This window comes from Limanda limanda, chromosome 11 (genome assembly GCF_963576545.1).
Source record: "Limanda limanda chromosome 11, fLimLim1.1, whole genome shotgun sequence".
Taxonomy (NCBI): domain Eukaryota; kingdom Metazoa; phylum Chordata; class Actinopteri; order Pleuronectiformes; family Pleuronectidae; genus Limanda; species Limanda limanda.
In genome coordinates, this window is record NC_083646.1 from 10,381,708 (window position 1) to 10,401,493 (window position 19,786).

At 40.3% G+C, this 19,786-nt stretch overlaps 2 protein-coding genes across 2 annotated transcripts; one reads left to right on the plus strand and one right to left on the minus strand.

Moving 5' to 3' along the window:
- Positions 1-4,318: 4,318 nt before the first annotated feature.
- LOC133013727 (C-type lectin domain family 4 member D-like) lies at positions 4,319-6,007 on the plus strand. Its single transcript, XM_061080765.1, has 5 exons — positions 4,319-4,406; positions 4,512-4,706; positions 5,084-5,241; positions 5,335-5,456; positions 5,723-6,007. The coding sequence occupies exons 1-5, from the start codon at positions 4,361-4,363 to the stop codon at positions 5,883-5,885; spliced, it is 684 nt and encodes a 227-aa protein (XP_060936748.1). The 5' UTR covers positions 4,319-4,360; the 3' UTR covers positions 5,886-6,007.
- Positions 5,789-13,768, minus strand: cd4-1 (CD4-1 molecule). The gene is made up of 10 exons (XM_061080738.1): positions 13,729-13,768; positions 9,931-9,992; positions 9,682-9,840; positions 9,412-9,561; positions 8,972-9,187; positions 8,500-8,880; positions 7,054-7,311; positions 6,803-6,906; positions 6,643-6,686; positions 5,789-6,450 (listed from the first exon to the last, which is right to left on the minus strand). Exons 2-10 carry the CDS (start codon positions 9,977-9,979, stop codon positions 6,420-6,422), a joined length of 1,392 nt encoding a protein of 463 aa, XP_060936721.1. The 5' UTR covers positions 9,980-9,992; positions 13,729-13,768; the 3' UTR covers positions 5,789-6,419.
- Between the last annotated feature and the right edge of the window lie 6,018 nt (positions 13,769-19,786).

Below are 19,786 nucleotides of genomic sequence, written 5' to 3' on the forward strand. Positions count from 1 at the left end.
CCATGACTGTCTCCTCAGAACGTCATGGCAGCGCGGTGTCGATATATTGGACCAGATCAAAATGACAGTTGTGTTTTCGAACTCACCTCTTTCTTCTCCCTGTGATGGTCCTGTGGACACTTTGTGAATCTCTGTGTGATTTTATTGCTGCTGTTTCTGGAATAATTGAGTTTATATGAGCTCCCTCGCGGCTGTAAGATAATGATCATTTTACTACGTGAATATCGTCTGGTTTCTTCTTCACATCATTTTACAGATTTGTGTCTCCTATGTTTATGTTGCCACTTCCCCTTTGCCTATTGAGACATTAATAAGTTATAAGACGACTAATTCATGTGATATAAGTCATGAAGACAGATAATGGTTGTAAATTGAGGCTATTTGGCTTTTATCAAGAGAGACAGTATTAATGACAACACATACATACAAATATAAACTAATTTGAGGAAGGAATGGAGTCATTCATTCATTCGGTGTTTTATCTTGATTAATTCCATTAGAGTTAATGAGTGTTTGTTTTTCTAAAAATTAAATTGTAGCTAAGGCAAAGATTTCACAAAAAGCAGCACAATATACCATTATTATCAGCATTTGGTCACTTTTGTTCACTATGTTTTCTGACAAATGATAAATGACTAAAACGACCACTTTGCCTTTTTCTTTCATATTCCTGTGTAGGATTAATCGACCTTAGCACATGAGCCGTTCCAGTTACCTCCAGGAGGTACGTTTTCACCCCTCTCACTTTATTTGATGGTTGAGTTGTTTGTCAGGATTCAACAAAACTACTTAACAGATTCCCATGAAACTTAATGGAAGGAATGTGTCACAGAGAAAGCAAGAACATAATAAGTTTTGATCTGCACTAACGGATAAATCAAGGATTTTCCTTTTTCATTTTCTTAAAAATTGCTGGATAGGTTGTTTTTCTTCCATTTTCACCAATTTCACAGAGAATAATACATGAATCCTGAGGAAAAAAAGAAAAGAGGCATATTTAAGAGACAGATTTTTGTGCAGTTTGATGCAGATCCAAAAGTAAATATTTTGATCTAGAGGATTTAAATGTGCTTTAATCAAGGGACTGCTGGGTCTTGGTGGAGGGATGTGCTCTATTGGGTAACATTTTAGTTTTGAGACTGTGCTTATTTGTAACAGCAGTAAACGTTAAAATGTGCCAAGTTGTTATAGCTTATTTCAACATTTCTCTTGGTACTTACTCTAAGTTGTAAGGAATATTAGTTAATTCATCATGACGTAGTACATAATGTTCACTTCTATACCTGATTCACATTGCAGAGTAAAATCATTTTTTTCTCGTCTATCAAGAGTCTTATGTTAACAAAAGAGGTTTCTCTTTGAGTGTGGGGGTGTTTGTGTGTGTGTGGGGGTGTGTGTGTGTGTTTGTGGGGGGGGGGGGTGTTTGGTGATAGATCAAGCACATACAGTCCCAGTGGTGTTTGTTTTAAATGAGCGAGTATCCTCACAAGCACATTAACAGGCAGAGCTGCCAAAGACCGTTGGCCCAGCAGGAAATATATTTCACAATTATGGACTTTTGTGCTTTTTCTATTACATGACCCTCACCGGACTGGAGAGAGAGCACTTTATCTTTTTTATTGCCAATTATAGTTGTCCAAAAGCACACTGAGCTGAAATAAAGAGAGGACAATCAGCCGGACGGAGGAATAGAGTGAGACTTGCAGAAAAAGAGGCAGACTGGCAGGTATACATGCTCAGACTGCGAGAGCGGGACAACACGGATGGCTGACAGACAGTGTTTACTCTCACTGTGAGTGTGATGTTATCACAGATGGAGGCCAAAAAATCCAATAAGCATCAGAAGAGCAGTTAGACTCCTCACACTCTCAGCGCTGCACCGGGTCCCTGGGAGCCTGATTAGGTACAAAACAGTCCACAGCATGGTCGCTGTCAATTCAGGTTTTCTTTTTAAATCCTCTGGTGGAGCTTGTAGAGTTTAGACTCTGAATAACAGGAGGTTACCGACCTGCTGCAGAACCATTGGACCAGAATTTAGCTTCATTTACTTTTCTCAAATTATAAAGCGTTTGCAGAGAGTTTAATCAAACAGATTCTCCCTTTGTCTCACAGTGTCACATACTCACACAAACTCATTCATAAGCTTTATTTATCGATGGCTATTGTGGCATAGAGAGGACATCAATAGGTAAAATGTGTTTCAGAGACAAATGACCAACCCTAACCTTAGTGGATGGGTCATAGACCAAACTAAAAAGTCAAAGTACGTGTTAAATAAAATTCCTGAAAGAGGATTTCTGTCATTTAAGGGTAGTTCTCATTAAACTGATAAATGTTTAAGTGTTAAATTCTTCTGGCAAGTGTGGTTTTCATAAGGTACTTCAGGATGTGTGTAAATTAGGCTGGAAAGTCACAATTGACAGCTGATACTGACTAATGATTGGGTCAAGTGAGAGTTTGATACCGGGGGCTTCATCCCACGATCGCTGGCTCCAAAATGTGCAAGATGGTGGTGTCTGGGATATAGCGTCATCCATCTATATTTACAGTCTTTGATCTGACTGTTGAAAGACTCAAAACACCCGATGTCGGACGAAGATGATACAAGTTAAAGATGTTTGCAAAAATCTTCATCAGCAAAGTTGAATATAATCACAGCTTTATTTTCCTTCATTATGTGTGGTACAGGAGTAAATGTACACACTTCTGATCTTTGCCACATGAACACATAAAACCTCTGTGGCCGTGTCGGAGGACAGGCCTGTCCCCTCCAGGTGTTGTCTCCTCTGTGAACCCCTGCAGACGCTTTGGGTTTTTTCCCTCTCTCCTCTGTGGTTTGCAGTGTCCTTGTTAACGCTCTCGCTTTGTCTCTTTTTATGGGCGGAACTCCTCCGCTCCCTAAAGGCTTTTGGTGTCTCCTCTCTCTCCCGAGCAGCAATATTTCTCCTTGAAATTAAATTTGTTTCCGCCCGGTTGATTTATCGAGCCACGTCCCTTTGCCTGCAACACTGCTGCAGTGTTAAACAAATGTCCTCAGAGAAATGCAGCGCTACACCCACCAGCCCACCCTGGAAAAAAATATAAAATCAGTGTTTTCTGAACAACAGAGGAGAGAAATCAATCCCTTGTTTTCTTCTGTGTGGTAGATTTCAGTTTGTTGCGTTAGTCACTGTCATTGTCAACCTGCCACATATAACATTGCATAATTCCAGTGGCAGATTCACCCTTTGGCTCATTTTGGAGTGGAGCACAGATTCTGGGAATGACAGATTTTGGGCAGCTGTGGAGAGCTCAGGGCCGAGGGCGGGTCGTCCACTAATCGGACGGTTGGCAGTTCGATCCCCTGCTCCTCCAGTCATCATGGGGAAATGACCTCAGGCAACCTAAATTGCTCCTGACTGCTGTCCTGGCAGTGTCTCTTAGCGCTGTGTAAATGTGGCTTGTACTGTAAAGCACTTTGAGTGGGAAATAAGCCTGGAAAAGAACTATATAAATACAGTCCATTTACCGTCCACCTTTACAGGGGCCTCATACATGACATTATGTGAGAATGAGATGCTCGACAGATCAAAAACTTTCTAAACAATACTTGGAAAACCCTTCAACTTTCTGACATTAATTAAAAAAAGACTGGACGGGTGACAGAGTTGTGACAGAGAAGCATCTGCCTGTTATTTTTTTTTTAATAAAATACCAAACTCTGAATCAGTACAGACGCTCTGACGATAAGAATTTGTGGCGATGTGCAAACACAAATTTTCTCTCCCTGAAACATAGTCAGAGATAAACAACGGCACAGTCCTCCTCTGCTTTAATTAGTTTTGGTTTGAATAATAAAACCTCGTGAAGTACAAGAGCTGACAGTGGCTGCGGGAATAAGCTGCCAAGAAAAAAATAATAAATGGGACATGTCAAAAAAAACAACAACAAGTTGACAGTTTTTTGGAGCCACAGAGTGGGCATCTGGTGTGTGTGTGTGTGTGTTGTGGTGTAGAGGTGATATTGTTGCAGCTGCTCTGCTAACGGAGAGAATACAAATAACCCTCAACAACGCACTACACCGATAAATGCTGAATCGCAATTTTTAGGCCTCCATCTTTGCCAAAGAACTTTGCTCATTCAACGGTAAATAACGCCGGACTGGCAAATGTTTGTTTATCTAATCTGATCCGGCGGCTTATCAATGGTTTGGCTTCACAATATTGCACCATTGGGTTTTTCCAAATTTTGTCAGAGAGGAGGCCGATCTGTCTGGCAGATTTGTGCAATCTGTACTTTACGTTCTCTTCCCTTTGTACACAAACCGCTCTATAAAACACCCAGAGGGCAGAGAGAGAGAGAGAGAGAAAGAGAATCTGTGATGTCCTGCAGGTCGACAGCCATAATGAGCCTCATCAAATCCAAAGGTAAACCACTTACAAAGTGTGCAGAAGGGATGTGTGTGTATGTTGGGTCTGTTTTCCTGTGCGCTAATGTCATATCTTTTTACCTTCTGCTTTCCGTCTAAAAAGGTGCCCTGGGAATCAGAGGCCGCGTCCTGCTCTCTGTTTTCATGGGCCTGTTGGTGTGCGTCGCCGTCTCTCAGGCCGCAGACGCTCCAGAGGAGGAGCTGGTCGAGCTGAAGCTGAGATTCGACTCTCTGAAGAATCGCTACAGACTCCTGTGTGAACAGTATTCCGACCTGGCGACCAACTGCTCAGCACCAGGTAGTGTGCTCTCCTCTTCCAGGCTCCAGCAGATGGTGATAGTCAGTTAAGCTTTATTTTAGACTCAAAGGTCCATGTCTGTCTGAAATATGAAATGATATATGGGACAACAGGCAACACAATCATCGCACTTTATGAGTCCACATGGATTAAAAGCAGCTTGATAAGCTTGAGCAAATTATTGAATGCATAATTTTATGCCACCTGAAGCTTTTTTAGTTTGAGTTTTTTAGGCTCTCAAAGGTTTAACCTCCTTTGTGCCCACATACACAATCATTTGTTAATACACTTTGTTCTGAGGTTGCACGTGTTCTGCCTCTTTCTGTTAAATTAAATTTGTCTTTGTTTGATAATTTCCTTTTTCTCTCTCCTCAAAGGGCTCGACTGCACCGAGTGTCCTGCCGGGTGGTTTCAGGTGGCGGATCAGTGCTTCCAAATCAGCCCTGACACTGACAGGCAGGGCTGGCTTACCAGTGCACATATCTGTGCATTAAAAGGCGGACATCTTGCCATTTTGACCACAATGGAGCAGCACGTACGTGTGTTTGTGAACTGTTTATGCTTTTCTTTGGCATTTCAATGTATTTGTTCTCCAAAAGGTTTTAAATTTGAGTGGAACACCTTTCAGGACGCTGTGGAAAAAGAAAGCATGAGGTTCGGAGGGTTCTACACAAACTACTGGATTGGACTGACTGACTCTGAGAAAGAGGGAGAATGGAAATGGGTCGACAACTCAACACTTAATAACCCGTAAGTTTGAAATGATTCAAATGCTGTTTCTACACGAACAAGCAGCTGAGTTATGGGTTTAATGACTCATAACGTTCCAAGCAGCTGCAACATCTGCAGAGAGAGAGAGAGCTGTAGGAGTTATAGTCTTATGATGAAAGCCTTGGTTTAGGTATCACACACTTTAAAAGACATCATATATTCCACAGGTTTATATACGGTATTATACGGTTGCCTACAACTGCAGGGCAATAATTCTATCTTTTTTCTTTCTTCCCAATTTGAAGATTTTGGGACATCTTGAAATCAGAGCCAGACAACCACCAGTCCGGGGGGCCGGAGGGCGAGGACTGTGCTGTGGTGGACAGCCGCTCTCAGAAGTGGTACGATGTTCCCTGCTCCTTCACGTATCCTCGGATCTGTCAGATGGCTACAACCCCACTCCACTGACACCAGGCTCCACCCCCACCTCCAAACCACTGCAGGGCCCCTCACCAAAAAAGCTGATTTACTCAGGACCCTGTTTTAGTTTAAGTAATAAAGTATCATTTTCTGTGTACAAATGAAATAAATGTGAACATTTTTATTGCAGCAGGTAACCACACCTGTCAAAGGAGCATCATAAAGAACATACATGACATGGAAATTAAAAAATACTCAAATAATACTAAATATACTGAATCCAACATATAAGCTACGTATTATCATAAAAAAAAGAGACACAATTGAATTGAAGATAAGATTCGTAAAGGAATTAAAAACAATCCAGCCTGGTTGATATATACAACTGTAAAATACATTTTTCTTTCTGAGTCTCATCTGGCATCTCAGCGATGACTGAACTTTGATTCAAACTTTCAGACCTTCATCTCTCGCAGCTCACACAGCTTCACAGTTTAGTAGATACGACAGAAAAATCCATCTTATCTGGAAAGAAATTCAATCGGTGGCCGTGTCCTGTTGGAAATATCTTTCTGGGAGATATCATGATCTGTAGAATCCTTTGGGCTTGGGTCTGAAACAAAGAGTCACAGGTTTCTGTTTGAGCGACAACAAGTGAAGTTTAGATGCTTACTTTATTGGTGCATCTTCATAAAAACACCTTCTGGCTGCACTTGTTATTCAAATGCCAGCGCGGATGAGTGTGAGTGAGTGTAAATGTGCGTTCGGAGCCATTTCATCAGTCCAGGAAATGGTTAGTACGTACTTTTTGCATCGGCAGAGTTGATGCCTGAGGTGTCTCATCTTCTGCTAATGTCAGCCACAGAGTGAGACAGACACAGAGAGATTGAGAGTTAACTTTTATTGCCACATTAATGGCCAATTGTGATCTAACGAAAAAAGATGTAGAAATTATTTGACTGTACACGTCTGCGTCGGTGGAGGATGAGAGCGAGGATGAGGAGGAGGAGGACCACGATGGCTGCAGAGCTGCACGCGATCACCAGCATCCACACACTAAGTTTGGGTTCTGCAAACAACAGGAGGAGGACAGTTGTCAAACAGGATACAGTAGAGAACGCACCATGTAAAACCTAGTTTCTGTAGTTTCAAAACTGTGGCCACAAGGTCACGCTGATGTCATACTTCCTGCTCTGCTCTCACTTCCTGTGCTCACCTATCGTCAACGTTATCGCAGCCGACGTCAGCTGCGTCTCACCCTGCCACAGCACACACACCCAAAGTCCTCCATCGTCCGTGCTCACTTCTGGGATGGTGAGAAGGTCGAGTTGCTGGTCAGACTTCAGACCAGGCTGGGCTGATCGTTTAGGTCGGGTCCACTGCAGCTGGAGGTCAGAGGGCAGCGGCTGGCCCACGCCACACGTCAGGTTGAGCTGCTGGCCAGAGAGGAGGTGTGGTCCCGGTGAGGAGGCGACTGGGGAGCAAGGGAAGAAACCATTAGTCTACAGTTGTCTTTTCTGAAGCTGACGTCTTTTTCACATTTTAATATTTGAATCTGACTGAGTGATCTGTTGCGGCTCCTGCCAGAGAAACTTAATATCAATAATCACAATATGCTTAAGAAATATAAAACATTGCACTGCATACAGCATTATTATCACAACCACACTACATAAAAAAACAATAGGAACATATGGAGGCTTGAAATTAACTTTTAATGAACCTTAAGGGTTGATTCAGGGGATGAGCGGGGAGGGATCCCCAGTTTTTCTTTTCTTTATTTTATTAAAATAATTTTTTTATGTATTGTGTGTGTGTTTCTTTGTATTTTTTGTGTTTCTTTGAGAAAAAAAGAAAAGCGGTACAGTATTAGTGAGTTATGATATAATCACACACTCAGAAAAACATAAAACTATTTATAAGTCATCACTTTTACCACTTATAATCAGATTAGAATGTGAAATTGAATGTTTCATGTTGTTTATTTCTAACTGGCTTGGACATCACTACACAAACCAAACCTGAGTCATGTTAAATAAGCTCCTGAATTACACAAATCAACAGTCTTTTAAATACGTGCAACATTTAATTTGGTTTGGTAGATGAAGGTAAATCCCCAACAAAGCTGAAGAGAAACCATGAATGCTGCAGCTGGACTCCAGTGAGATCACGCAACAACAAGGTCCAAGAGCAAATGCATTAATCCATCAGATCAGGGGACTTTAGGGAAAAAAACTTAAAATGACAAATGTTAAAGGCTCAGGACTCAAAGTCCAATTAAAACATGTTGTTTTATCACGTTCCTCTGGCAGAGGGACAGCTTGTTATACTCTATTAAAACAAGTGGAGCTAGACTAGTGTATTAACCACTGAATTAGACAAATGTCACACGGGGACATTTTCAAATAAACTCTGCAGCAGATAAATTAAACACGCGCATGGTGCAAGAGAGCAGAAGCAGAGAGGTGGCAAACGAGTAATTATGTCCGACTTTGTCACGAATGACATGAATGACAATTAGAAGGACGCAAACAAACCTGATGTCAAAAAATATATATACGAGGACGCTGCGATGATAATGAACGAGCAAACAAATATTCACTTGACAGATGTGAGGGTAACACAGAGCTGGGCCTGTGCCGTGTGATTCACTTAGACTTACTTTGCAACACCTCCACGTGTACCGTCCTGTTCAGGGTCAGGCCATTTTTAAATTTCATAGTGCACACGTAGTCCCCACTGTCGTCCACTCTGCCCAGCTTTCTGGTCAGTTCCAGATTTCCTTTTTTGGTGTCTCGTGCAGGACTCAGACCTCGGGCTTGGTCTTCCTTCCAGCTCAGCGAATCGAGTGAGAGGGAGAAGAGCCTCTGGGCGTCATTGGAATTGAGGCCTGATGATGTTGCAGGGAAGAATTGCCAGTGAACTTCCTGGACCTCCTTAGCTTTGATCTGTTCCCAGGTGATGGGAGGAGGAATCGAACAGGGGACAGTGAGGCGTGAGGATGTAGATGTGTATTGAGGAAGTAAAGGAGCTGGAGAAAGGCCTGAAAAGAGAGACAACAGAGAAATAAAGTTTTCAGCGGAACGTGGGTTGACTTCTGTGAAATTCAAACTTGTGCTTTCACAGTAACTCACCCATAACTTTTACAGGCATTTTGACCCGTTTATCTTCTGCCACTACACAGGTCCACATGCCATCGTCTTGGCTTGTGACTCTCACTGTGTCTGTTCCCTGGTTGTTCTTCACGCCTCTGGGATTCAGCCAGTAGATCTCAGGCTTCTTGTGATCTACGGTGCAGGACAGAGACAGAGATTCTCCAGGCAGCAGAGGATTGGCTGGGGTCACACTCACTAGGACAGAAATTAAGGAGAGCAAAAAACGTTACGCTTCAATCAGGTAATTTCACCAGAATGTCAACTATTTAAACCAGTGATAAACAAATTGCTTTTAGGCTTGACTATTGAACAAAACATCTGCCTCTGGAGTATGTTTAAAACAACATATGTATAATAGCCCTCTCCTGAAAGAACATGCCATGACTGAGCAGAACACGTCTCTTTGTTTTCACTCTTACCGTCGAGTTTGATAAGTTCGATGGAATGGATAAGTACTTTTTGATTTCTATATTCAATTTTACAAAAGTATGTCCCAAAGTTCTCTGGTTGGACGTCTTTGATGCCCAGTGAGTCGCCAGACAAGGTCAACTTAGCTTTCCAGGTTTCATCTGCAAGGCAAGAAATACTGATTGTTATTATCAGAAGCACATGAAATTAAACTCATTCGATGGTACAAATAGGTTATTATACCGAGAATATGAATATGAATAAGTAAATGCATTGTTTACCTTCAGTGAATTTTTTTCCACCCATGTGATTGCTCCAGGCAAGAGAAGGGGCGTCCACTTTTTGAAACATCCAGTGCACATAAAGATTTAAATCGATAATCGCTGGAGGCTTTAGGGCGACATCATCTCCTACACGAGCATAAACTGATTCCTTGGCACCTAAGACAGTGAGAGGGATGTTATGTGTTAAAAACAAATATCCTGCCCCAAGTTCAAATAAACCAATCAGTTGGAATCAGGACATCGAACCTGATGTTGAGATGAGGGCAGGTAAGAGAATGAGGACAAACTTCTCCATCACGATCACAAGTCTGAAAAAACAGGCAGTTTAGAAACATCCAGGAAACATGTTCATATAGATTCTCTGAAGTTGTAGTACTCTTTAAGGAGTCTGTTAAAAAATGCTCAGTAACAGGGCGTGAATATACAACTGTGTGTCGTCTGCGTAGCATTACATTTCTTACCTCCAACAAGGAGCATGTAGAGCCAAAAATACTTATTACAAATGATTCAAGATAATTTTTTCAAGCAAGGGATCTGATTAAGGCAGTCTGCAAAGGTATGTATCAAAAAAATATTTGAACACTTTATTTAAGATTGAACAGAATAATTTAGAAAAGCATCTGTTCGAAAAAATATATATTTTTACCGTAGATATATCCCTGCGTATATATCGTTCTGTGTGATATACAATATGAAATTTCTCTGCAGAGTAAAACCCCTCAGCAGGAAGCCGAGAGGGGTCTGTGGTGGTCTCAGATTTAGAGATTTAAGAAGATAAAAGAAGAGAAGTTCAGAGGGTTGAGAGTAGGCGGCCTGTGGTGGGCTTTGGATGAAAAGACACAGACAAATGTTGGAGGGAAGAGAGTCGGAGCGTACGCTGGGTTGTGGTGGGCCTTGATTTAGTTAAGGTGCAGATTCGTATCCCAGTCCCCCCCCCCCCCCCCTGCCTCTCACACCCCCTCTCTTCCTCTGCTGTTCCACGAAAGACGGATCTCTCCACGCTTAAACAGACAGAAAAAAGACACCACAGCAGCGGCAGCACAGATATACTGTGGTTTAGGATAGATGTTTTTTTTTCTTTCCCTATACGGCTCCGTCATCTCCCTGCCCCCACACGTCTCTTACGTCTCTATGGTGAACACAGTATGTGCACAAAAATCGTTTCAAAGATTTTTCATGCTGCTTTTATATTGATTTGACCCTATACGAGAAAATGTACAGATTAATTTCAATTCAAGTTTTAACTACTTCCCCCTTGAATCAAATAAATGAACATAATTTTAAAAATAACTGAAGCACAACTTTATTCATTGTTTTATAAGTAAGGTCTGGTCGAGTCTTTTAGGTTTGAATTGAATTCAATGTGTCGAGAGCCTTTGTCACAAAAAGATGAAATAAAATGTTACGTAAAAGTTGATGCAGATCGTTGTTTATTTATTTATGTGGCACTATTTAATGCATTACGCTGTATAAACAGGTGATGCGGCGCAATGCGTGTTAGCATCTGGTTTGTGGTCTTACAAAAATTACAAGAACTAACAAAGAAATATATAAATAAAAAAACTAGGGCTGGGCAACGATTAAAAGTTTTAATCGCGATTAATTGCATGATTTCCCTGATTAATCACGATTAATCGCATTTGTATACGCAAAATCCAATAATTAATTAGAAGGAGTGTATAGCGCAATTTTATTTTCAATGTTCTGCCATATGAACGAAAGTGCCATAACATTTGTTGTGCAAACACTTTTAACATCAGCATTTAATACAGTAGCAGTTAAATAAAATATTCAGTGTAAATCTCAACTTAACAATGTTATCAAAGCAAATACAAAATTAAAGCTCAATGCCACTGCCAGGGCATTAATGTTATCCTCTTCGTTATGAAAAATGTATACTCCTCCCTGCGTATAACGTAGTCTGCCGAAGCCTCGCTCCGCTCGCTGTTTCGTTGAGTGATTTGCTGATATCAACTGTGTGTTTTGCATTTAGGTGATATTTTAGACTGGAAGTACTCCAGTGATAAGAAAATTCACCTTGGCAGTGGCTACAAATTACTTTGGTTCTGTCGACTCGACGCCGTCTGGATGAACTTTAAAATGAAAATGACCATGTAAAAGCTCCGTACCCTTATCCATGGCTGTTTATCCGCCAATTATTTTCTTTTTTCCGGTTCCGCAGCAGTCAGCAACAGACTTTCACAAAATAAAAGCCTGACTTTCACAATAAAACAATAAATTATCAAACCTGAGTTAATGCGAGATAAAATAATTAATCGAGCTAACTCATCACTTGAGTTAACTCGAATAAAACGAGTTAACTTGCCCAGCCCTAAAAAAAACTGGAATGTATAAGCTTTTCAGTATTTTTTGGAACAATATGTTAACATGACTTATGGTCCAGGGTTCTGATTAATATATTTGTGGCACAAAGATATTAAAGCTGGGACTCCATGGTGGATGTATAGCGAGACCGTGATCGATGCGTCCCTGGTTCGAGTCCGTCCATCTCTCTCTCCCCTAAAGTCCTGTCATGTCCTTACTGTCAGCGTTTCAATAAATACATAAAATGTAATAAAATAAGTTGTCAGCAAAAGTCTCCGTCACAACTTAACGCAACAATATGCGACGTGATAATCAGGATATATATTTCTAATTCAAAAAGGTAACAAATTATTATTTATTGTATGTACACCAACATTAATCATAATATATTGATCTAATTGGGCTCATGGCTTTAAAATGCTACTATCGTGTGTGCGGGGCCTCAACCTTTAAATATGGTGCATGTTTTTGGTTCAATTCATGTCAGTGCCTCAAGATAAGCAACAGGAAACATTCATATCTGAGGTGATGTTTGTATCAAAGAGGAAAATCTCAGAGCAAAGGGTTTGTGTAAGTTTCAAGTATAATAGGATAAGATCAAGGATTTTAAACACTTGACTATAATCCATATGTCAACATGTCCGATTGAAACGATGAAAGAAAATAAATAACATTGTGTCATTTCTTACAGATGCGATAACTCTGAATTTGTAAGAAAAAGACAAGTTGAGTCGAGACAAAACAGTCATCGCACCTGTGGAGCTGTAACCCAGAAACAAGTCAGACGATGGTGTCTGTTGTCAACATGGAGGGTGGAGAGGGGGGAGAGGGGGAGGAGGGGAGGAGGGGAGGAGGGGGGAAGAGAGGGTGAGGCCAAACCCAGGGGAGAGGTGAACGAGGGGAGGAGGAGAGCAAAGAGAAGGAAGAAAACAAGAGAAGAACTACTCGGATATATTTTTCTTTACTAAAGTGATCTTTTTTTTTATTATTAATTAGTTAAATTAATTAAAAGTCCTGCTGGATGAAGTTCAACATCTTCTTACTTTCTTAAATTTCCGCCTCAATAAATGATGCTGTAAAAGCTGCAGTTTGAACAGAAATTGTTTTTTTTTCTCTTATTAAGAAAGTCAGAATAACAGGATTAAGTTGATGTATCTATGAATTTATTAATACATTGTATGCAAAGATCAATTTAAAATAAAATTCAGTTTTACTATTACTATATAATCAAAGTTTAGATTTATAATTTGTAAAGTTGTATCTATAGCGCTTGTCCTCTTTGTAGCGGTCAGCTGCAGAGTGCATAACGACTGAACATTTGTGACAAAGCTTAAAGAAAGAATAAAGACATTCAACAAATGCAACAATGAATTTGTGCGTAATGACAAATTTATAAAAATAAATATTTAAGAAATATGTTGTTAATATCTTTATGTTTAAAACTTCAATATTTCCTGTCCGTTTAAATCAAAGTGTTGTCTGTGCTGTTGATCCATTAATCTTGTCTTGTACCTACATTAGAAAAATGAAAATATAAAACTCTCTACGACGTCTAAGCCCCGCTGGGCCTGCTGTTAATGATTGTGCTGTTTATGATTTGGATACAAAATTGAAATCAGTTTGAAGAGAAAGAAAATAAACAGATGGTGTACGTGGTATTATATTACATATTATCAGTTATATGAACAAAAGGTAAAAATGTAAAAGAAATCATTATACTTATGATTGTCGTCGCTGAGATGTCCCTCGATGTTCACTGATCTGGTGTCGAGAGGAAATGCTGAATATTTATCAAACAAACCCTTTTAAGAGCTGTTGCACCTCCCTCACCACCGATTGGTCTAGAGAAAGAAACGCAGAGTTGTTGATCAAGGCCAAAGTCAGAATCCTGACCTTGGATTGGTTGTTACAGAGGACGAAAGCAAGATCACTGAACCTTTCTTTACCATCTTAAAACAGTTCATCTCTAAATTAGGACAAAAAACTTATATGTGACATTATATTATCGGACGATGCAAAAATAAAGCCCATCAGGCGGTCGACATAATTTAGCCAGCATGTTATCAGACTCACAAATAAACAACAAACCGAACAAAAATGTTTTAATTGTCATAGGAGTCGCTGCCTAATAACATGAAGGAGTCCCACTGAACTCATTATCTTTTTTTATCGTGCTATCGTTTGCACACGGTCGGTTTACGTCCTAATTTATTTTAATCGCTCAGTTGATTTTCCCCTGGTGAAATAATTGTTCGGATGTAGACACATAATTAGTTTATCAGAAAACAAAAGCTATGAACGGCTGGAAAATGTTAAACAAAAAAAGCATCTGTCAAAGAAAAACTTGATGTTTCCAAAGAAAAAATCAATTTCTTAATCGGGAAAAGGAAATTATTTCGCTGGGACAGATGCTGAAAGATATGGGACTTTAATATATATATATATATATATGGTCAAATAGATATATCAGGAGAATTAAAATCTCAGAGATCAACACATTTTCATCTTTTACGATTTCTCTCAACTCCATGACCAGTCCCTGTGCGTCTCCTCACACATTAATCTACTTTAACTGTAGACATTGTTACCATTAAACAAGACAATGTCTTGAAATGAACACTCATACACTCACACTTATTTATGTCTCAACTACATTAAGACGTCTTCCATAGGAAGCAAGTAAATGCTGATGTGCGTGCGTCAGTATAGATTCTTCTTTGAAACTTCTCAGCATAATGAATACGCACTAACACTTTTTTTAAAAAACCTTCTCTTTCATATGTGTAAATATTAAAACAACCTAAATAATATATATATATTTAAAAATGTCCAAAGTATATCCATCTTAAAATCTTAAATTACCTTTTGAGGAGCTTTAAAATTACGTAACTTACTTTTCCTCAGTGTAAAATAGTCGTACGTAATCGCTCCGTTAAAGCTCCATCACAATATGTCACAGTGCAACTGACTGAAAACTTTATGTGCTTCTTTTGTGACAAGTTACCTCGGCAACCCGTGTTTGGATCTTTGATAATTTGAAGAGAATTTAGAATAAAAATCTGAAGGTTTCATCAAATTCTGGTCTCAGCGAGTCTGTTAATGATACGAATGAAACCCGACAGTTTATGGAAGAGGTTTCCACTGATGTTTTAATCTGAACTCATTATTGTCTCCTTATTAATTAGTATTTGATGATAAAACTCAAATTAAACCAAACGAATGACGACATTCTGGTGCGTCAACAAACTCACACAGGTCTGTTTGTTTATTTGGCCGTAATATTACTCAAAATGCACCAAACCGATTTGCTTGGTTCAAGTACCCATTACATTTTGATGCCGACCCCAATTATCTTATATCCAGTTTTTCAATTTTAAGAGCATGACAGACACATGTCGGACAGTCTGGCCTTTGCAAAATGGAGGTATATGCACTCGCATGGATGTCAGAAACATAACTTTAACTAAATATAGCCCTGAGCTTAACTCCCTCTTATGATACTGCTTTGAATGGACCCTGCTCCACGAATCTGTATCTGTATTTTTTGGCATTTATCATAATATGTTCAGATTTTGCAGCAACACATAGTCCAGTTGGGTTTATGGGCCTAAAGTTGCAGTAAGGGAAAACTGAGCAGGTGTCTCACGGCTGTGGCCTTGGCAAACAGGGAGTTTGCTACAGCGGACAGACACAGCAGATAGACACAGAGGAGGATTTCATGTCTTTTTTCATATTACGTTTTATGAAGCACCTCTTAATATTAGTTCTGGCTTGTCTTTTTTTCATAGCATGTCTTATGAAACTCCTCTATGTATAAGTTCTGGCTTTTGTGAATTGCGGCCAGTTGTTCCATTTTGAGCACCCGTGCTTGTTGTATAAACTCTGCAGAGCTTATTATTATAAAGACTCAAAAGCAACTCCAGTCAGAGAATTTCATTATTTCAAATCTCAAGATGAATTTCCATCACATCGCGTTCACTGTAAAATCAGTGTTTCAATCCTCCTGTGTTGTGTTTTGTTGAAATGGAGAAAATCAATTGTCACTCATCCTGTGTACAGATCGGTTTACTCTCTGCAGTTCCCAATAATTCTCTTATTACTTATTGTGCACCTGCGAAACAGCCAAACATCTGCCGGTGCTTATCTCCGATCCTGCTGTAAAGTCTCAGTAGCAGAACACACGTGGATCTCAGTCTGCTCGGGCTGCCGTCGGAGTTTTTGTGTTGAACAGCTTGTTATCATCCTTACTGAAGTTAGATATATCATTACTGGGACTGTTAATGTTACAGTATCACTGGTAGGATTTCCTCCACCCCGCCCTGTCTGTTTGTTGGTTTGTAAGCAAGATTGAACTAAAGAAAGGCCCCATTCAATTATGGTGTCGGTCCGGGATTTAAACTTTGCTAGATCAAATGTTTAATTTTCAGAATTGGGTTCACCAATTTCCCAGGGAATAATTTAGGGGATCTTCATTTCATAAAATCAGGCACGGTTAAGTGACTGATATCTATGATTGTGTGAATTCAAGCTGACTGTGGGGCCTTGGCGAAGGTATGCACTCTACTGAGTGACATTCAGTATAGTTTTAACACTGAGAGTAAACATCTTTAAACCTATCCCATGATCTGACAGTTTCTGAAAAGGTAAAAGCAGGTGAATAAGACTGGATTGGCAGCCACAGTCCACATCTGTACAATTCTTTTCTTTCTTTTCAGCAACATTTTAGGAAACAGTGCTAAAATCAGCTTATTGATGTTCAAAATGACGTTTAAAAGAGGCTAAGAGGACAAAATATCTCAAATGCAGACGATTGACAGCGTTGAAAACATGAATTTTTTGTCATTATAACAAAACAACAACTCTTCATCCAGAGCTGAGATGATCTGCCTGAGGACAGTTTGCTAACTACCAGCAGCTACAGGGATCTTTAAGGGACGTGAACTGCATAACAAGTGTCGAGGTGGTTTAGAGACGTGAACCACAACAAGGACAAAACAAACACGTCTCATGTGTCTCTCTGAGGTTTTCTCCGCCTGCCTCTGTACATGAAGGCCTCACACCTGCTTCTGTTCCCTCTGAGCTCCGGATGAAACCCGCTCTCTGTTCGCTCCTCATAACAAAACCTCCAAGTTACAGCTGCCACACAGAAACGTTTACTTCTGGTGGGCCTCGTGTCGATGGATATTCGCCTGAGACCACATCTGGATAGAAACTGCACGTAGAATAGATTTTAAGTTTGACTGTTTCCTTCTCTCTGGGTTTTCTCGCAGAGATTTAGATGGAAAACACCTGAAAGTGAGGACTCCCTCATTAGTCACACACCTAACCAGGTCGTGTGTGATATCGTGACTGAAAACGACAAAAGCTGTGGGCCGCGAGCAAGAATCAAGGATGATTCACTGATTTTCATATGTATCTTTTGTGCCCTCGTCTTTGTCCTCTCCCACAGAGGGTTTCCCTGAAGCTCTGTGTTTTATAACAATCTTAAATGATCAATGTAGCTGCTTTCATTCACTAAACATAGACATTCTCCAGAGGGCCTTCATGGGAGAAAGTAAACGTTTGAGTAAGAGGCTCTGGACATTCTCCTCTGTTGTAAAAACTCTGAATAATGGAGGCAAACATTTAAAAACCAAAAAGATTTCAATTATCTCATCAGGAGGATGAAACATCTGAGTCAAAGACGTAGAAACCAAGGAAGATGTCAAGAGAGTTTTTGATGATTAGAGCTGATGCTGGGTAAATAAAAACAGAGAACCCGCAGCATTCTTCATGCGTGAAAGGCAAACCTCCGGCGAAAGGCTGGACCCATTTGTGCGGACGTTCTCCGGAGTTCATGTCTGAAAAGAGCTCAAACGTAACTTCGGCCATCAGACGTCTGTCAATCATATCGACGGCAACAGAGTGAGTTTGATAACATCGTGAAGCAGCGTGGGATCATGGGAGTTAATGTCTTCACCATTACTGATGAAAATCTACCTGACGCGACTCAGATCAGGTATCGTATTCAAGTTTATTGGAGGTTACGCAGCAAATGGCAGTGGATAGTACTGATCTTTAACGAGTTTACCTTGAATAAATTTGCAGATTTGTAGGTATTTTAATGTAGAATTGTTAGATATTATAATATATATAGTGGGAGACTGAAGCGAGGCAGGAAGACAAAACACCAGAGGATGTGTGAGGCCCTGAGAAGACGTGAAGACACCGTGTTCACACTGGATTTAAGTTACAGTTGTGATGGTTCAGATATACACAAAATGTCAGTGGAAATTATGTTGAAATCAGAAACAAGTGACATTCTGCTCAACGACTGAAAACGTGTCTGTCATGCGGGGGACTTCATTCAAGCTGCTTCTGGATCCTCGGGGTTGTGAAACAGTCGATGACAACAGAAATGTTTCTCGTGTGTTTCTCTCCCACTCACCACTCCACCTCCATCGCCCGCGCACACCAGTGGTTTGTAGGGTATTTACTTATCTGCCGCCACTGCACTGTTTGCAGCCTGCAGCGTGGATACGGGAAAATAGGATTATTTTCCTTTTTGGATGTGGATTTCAAGCATCGCTCAGAAGAAGCCTGGTGTCGTTGGAATAGTTGTGATATCGAGTCTTGTTTGTGTTTTACTGGTGAGAGCCTGATGTGTGTGAGGTTATTTTTAGGTTTTTTTTATAGGAAAACAGCATCACGGCTCAGCATGAGTCGAGCAGCCAAACTGTGACTGTGAAGCTGTGATTAGGTTTAAACTAATGAGTTGAGCGATGACGCTGGTTCACCGTCGGAAAAACGGCTGCAGCGCTCCCACGTACCGAGGAATCTAATGTTTCTGTAGATGCAGCATTCCTGTAAATATTTGAGATCATCTTATTCTCAAAAACAGGAAATAACACTTGACAGCTGTGGACTCTTAATGAAACTTCAATTTTCACCTATTCCTTTTTCTGTCCTCTTGCAGATTCACTTCCTCTTAAATACTTTTTTCCATTATTTTTCTGTTAAAGATAATCTGTGACATCAGACCTTTACTAACGGGACCAAGTTAAAGCGTGAAAGGGGGAGAACGAGAAGGGAAGACGTGCAGCAAAGAGTCCAACCTGCAGCCGCTGCCGCCACAATTTATCTAAACATTTAATGTATTTCTACACCGTGAACCTGCATTTACGTTGTTGCTTCAAGAGAAACCACTGAACTTTTAACTTCTCTCCTGTGTAGCGAACCAGCGACCAACTTCCACACTTAACTGTAAATAAAAAGGTTGACACTCTTTTTAGTGAAAACAGATTCACCCTTTCTCCTACTGCTGCAGATCAGCAAGAAAACACTGACTTAGGAAGAAGAGGAGGGGATTTACAAGAAGTAGAATTAGAAGAGGTTCCTCTAGATTAGTCCAAGTTTATTTGCTGACAGTTCATATTTGCTTCAAATGAACTTCAGTATTTTCCCACGGAGAACAGACTGTGCATTTTGTCTCCTAGTCTTCTCCATTAGAGATGCATTGAAACAATGTTTCTTCACAGACAATAGGGACTAGAAGAATTACACTGGCTGAAAACGAATTTTCACGCTCATCTGCACCAGAATTGTATTAATAAAGGCTTGAAACAATGTGAACCTAATTGGACTTAACTATCAGATTTGTCAGAAAACGTTTGCAAGTCACGATCAGCTCACGATACTACGTCATCTGCAGATTCACGTCTACAGATAAGACAGCTGCAGTTTATTTGATTCCACCGCTTAAGTGGAACCTGCAGCGTGGAACTGAAGCGACACATGA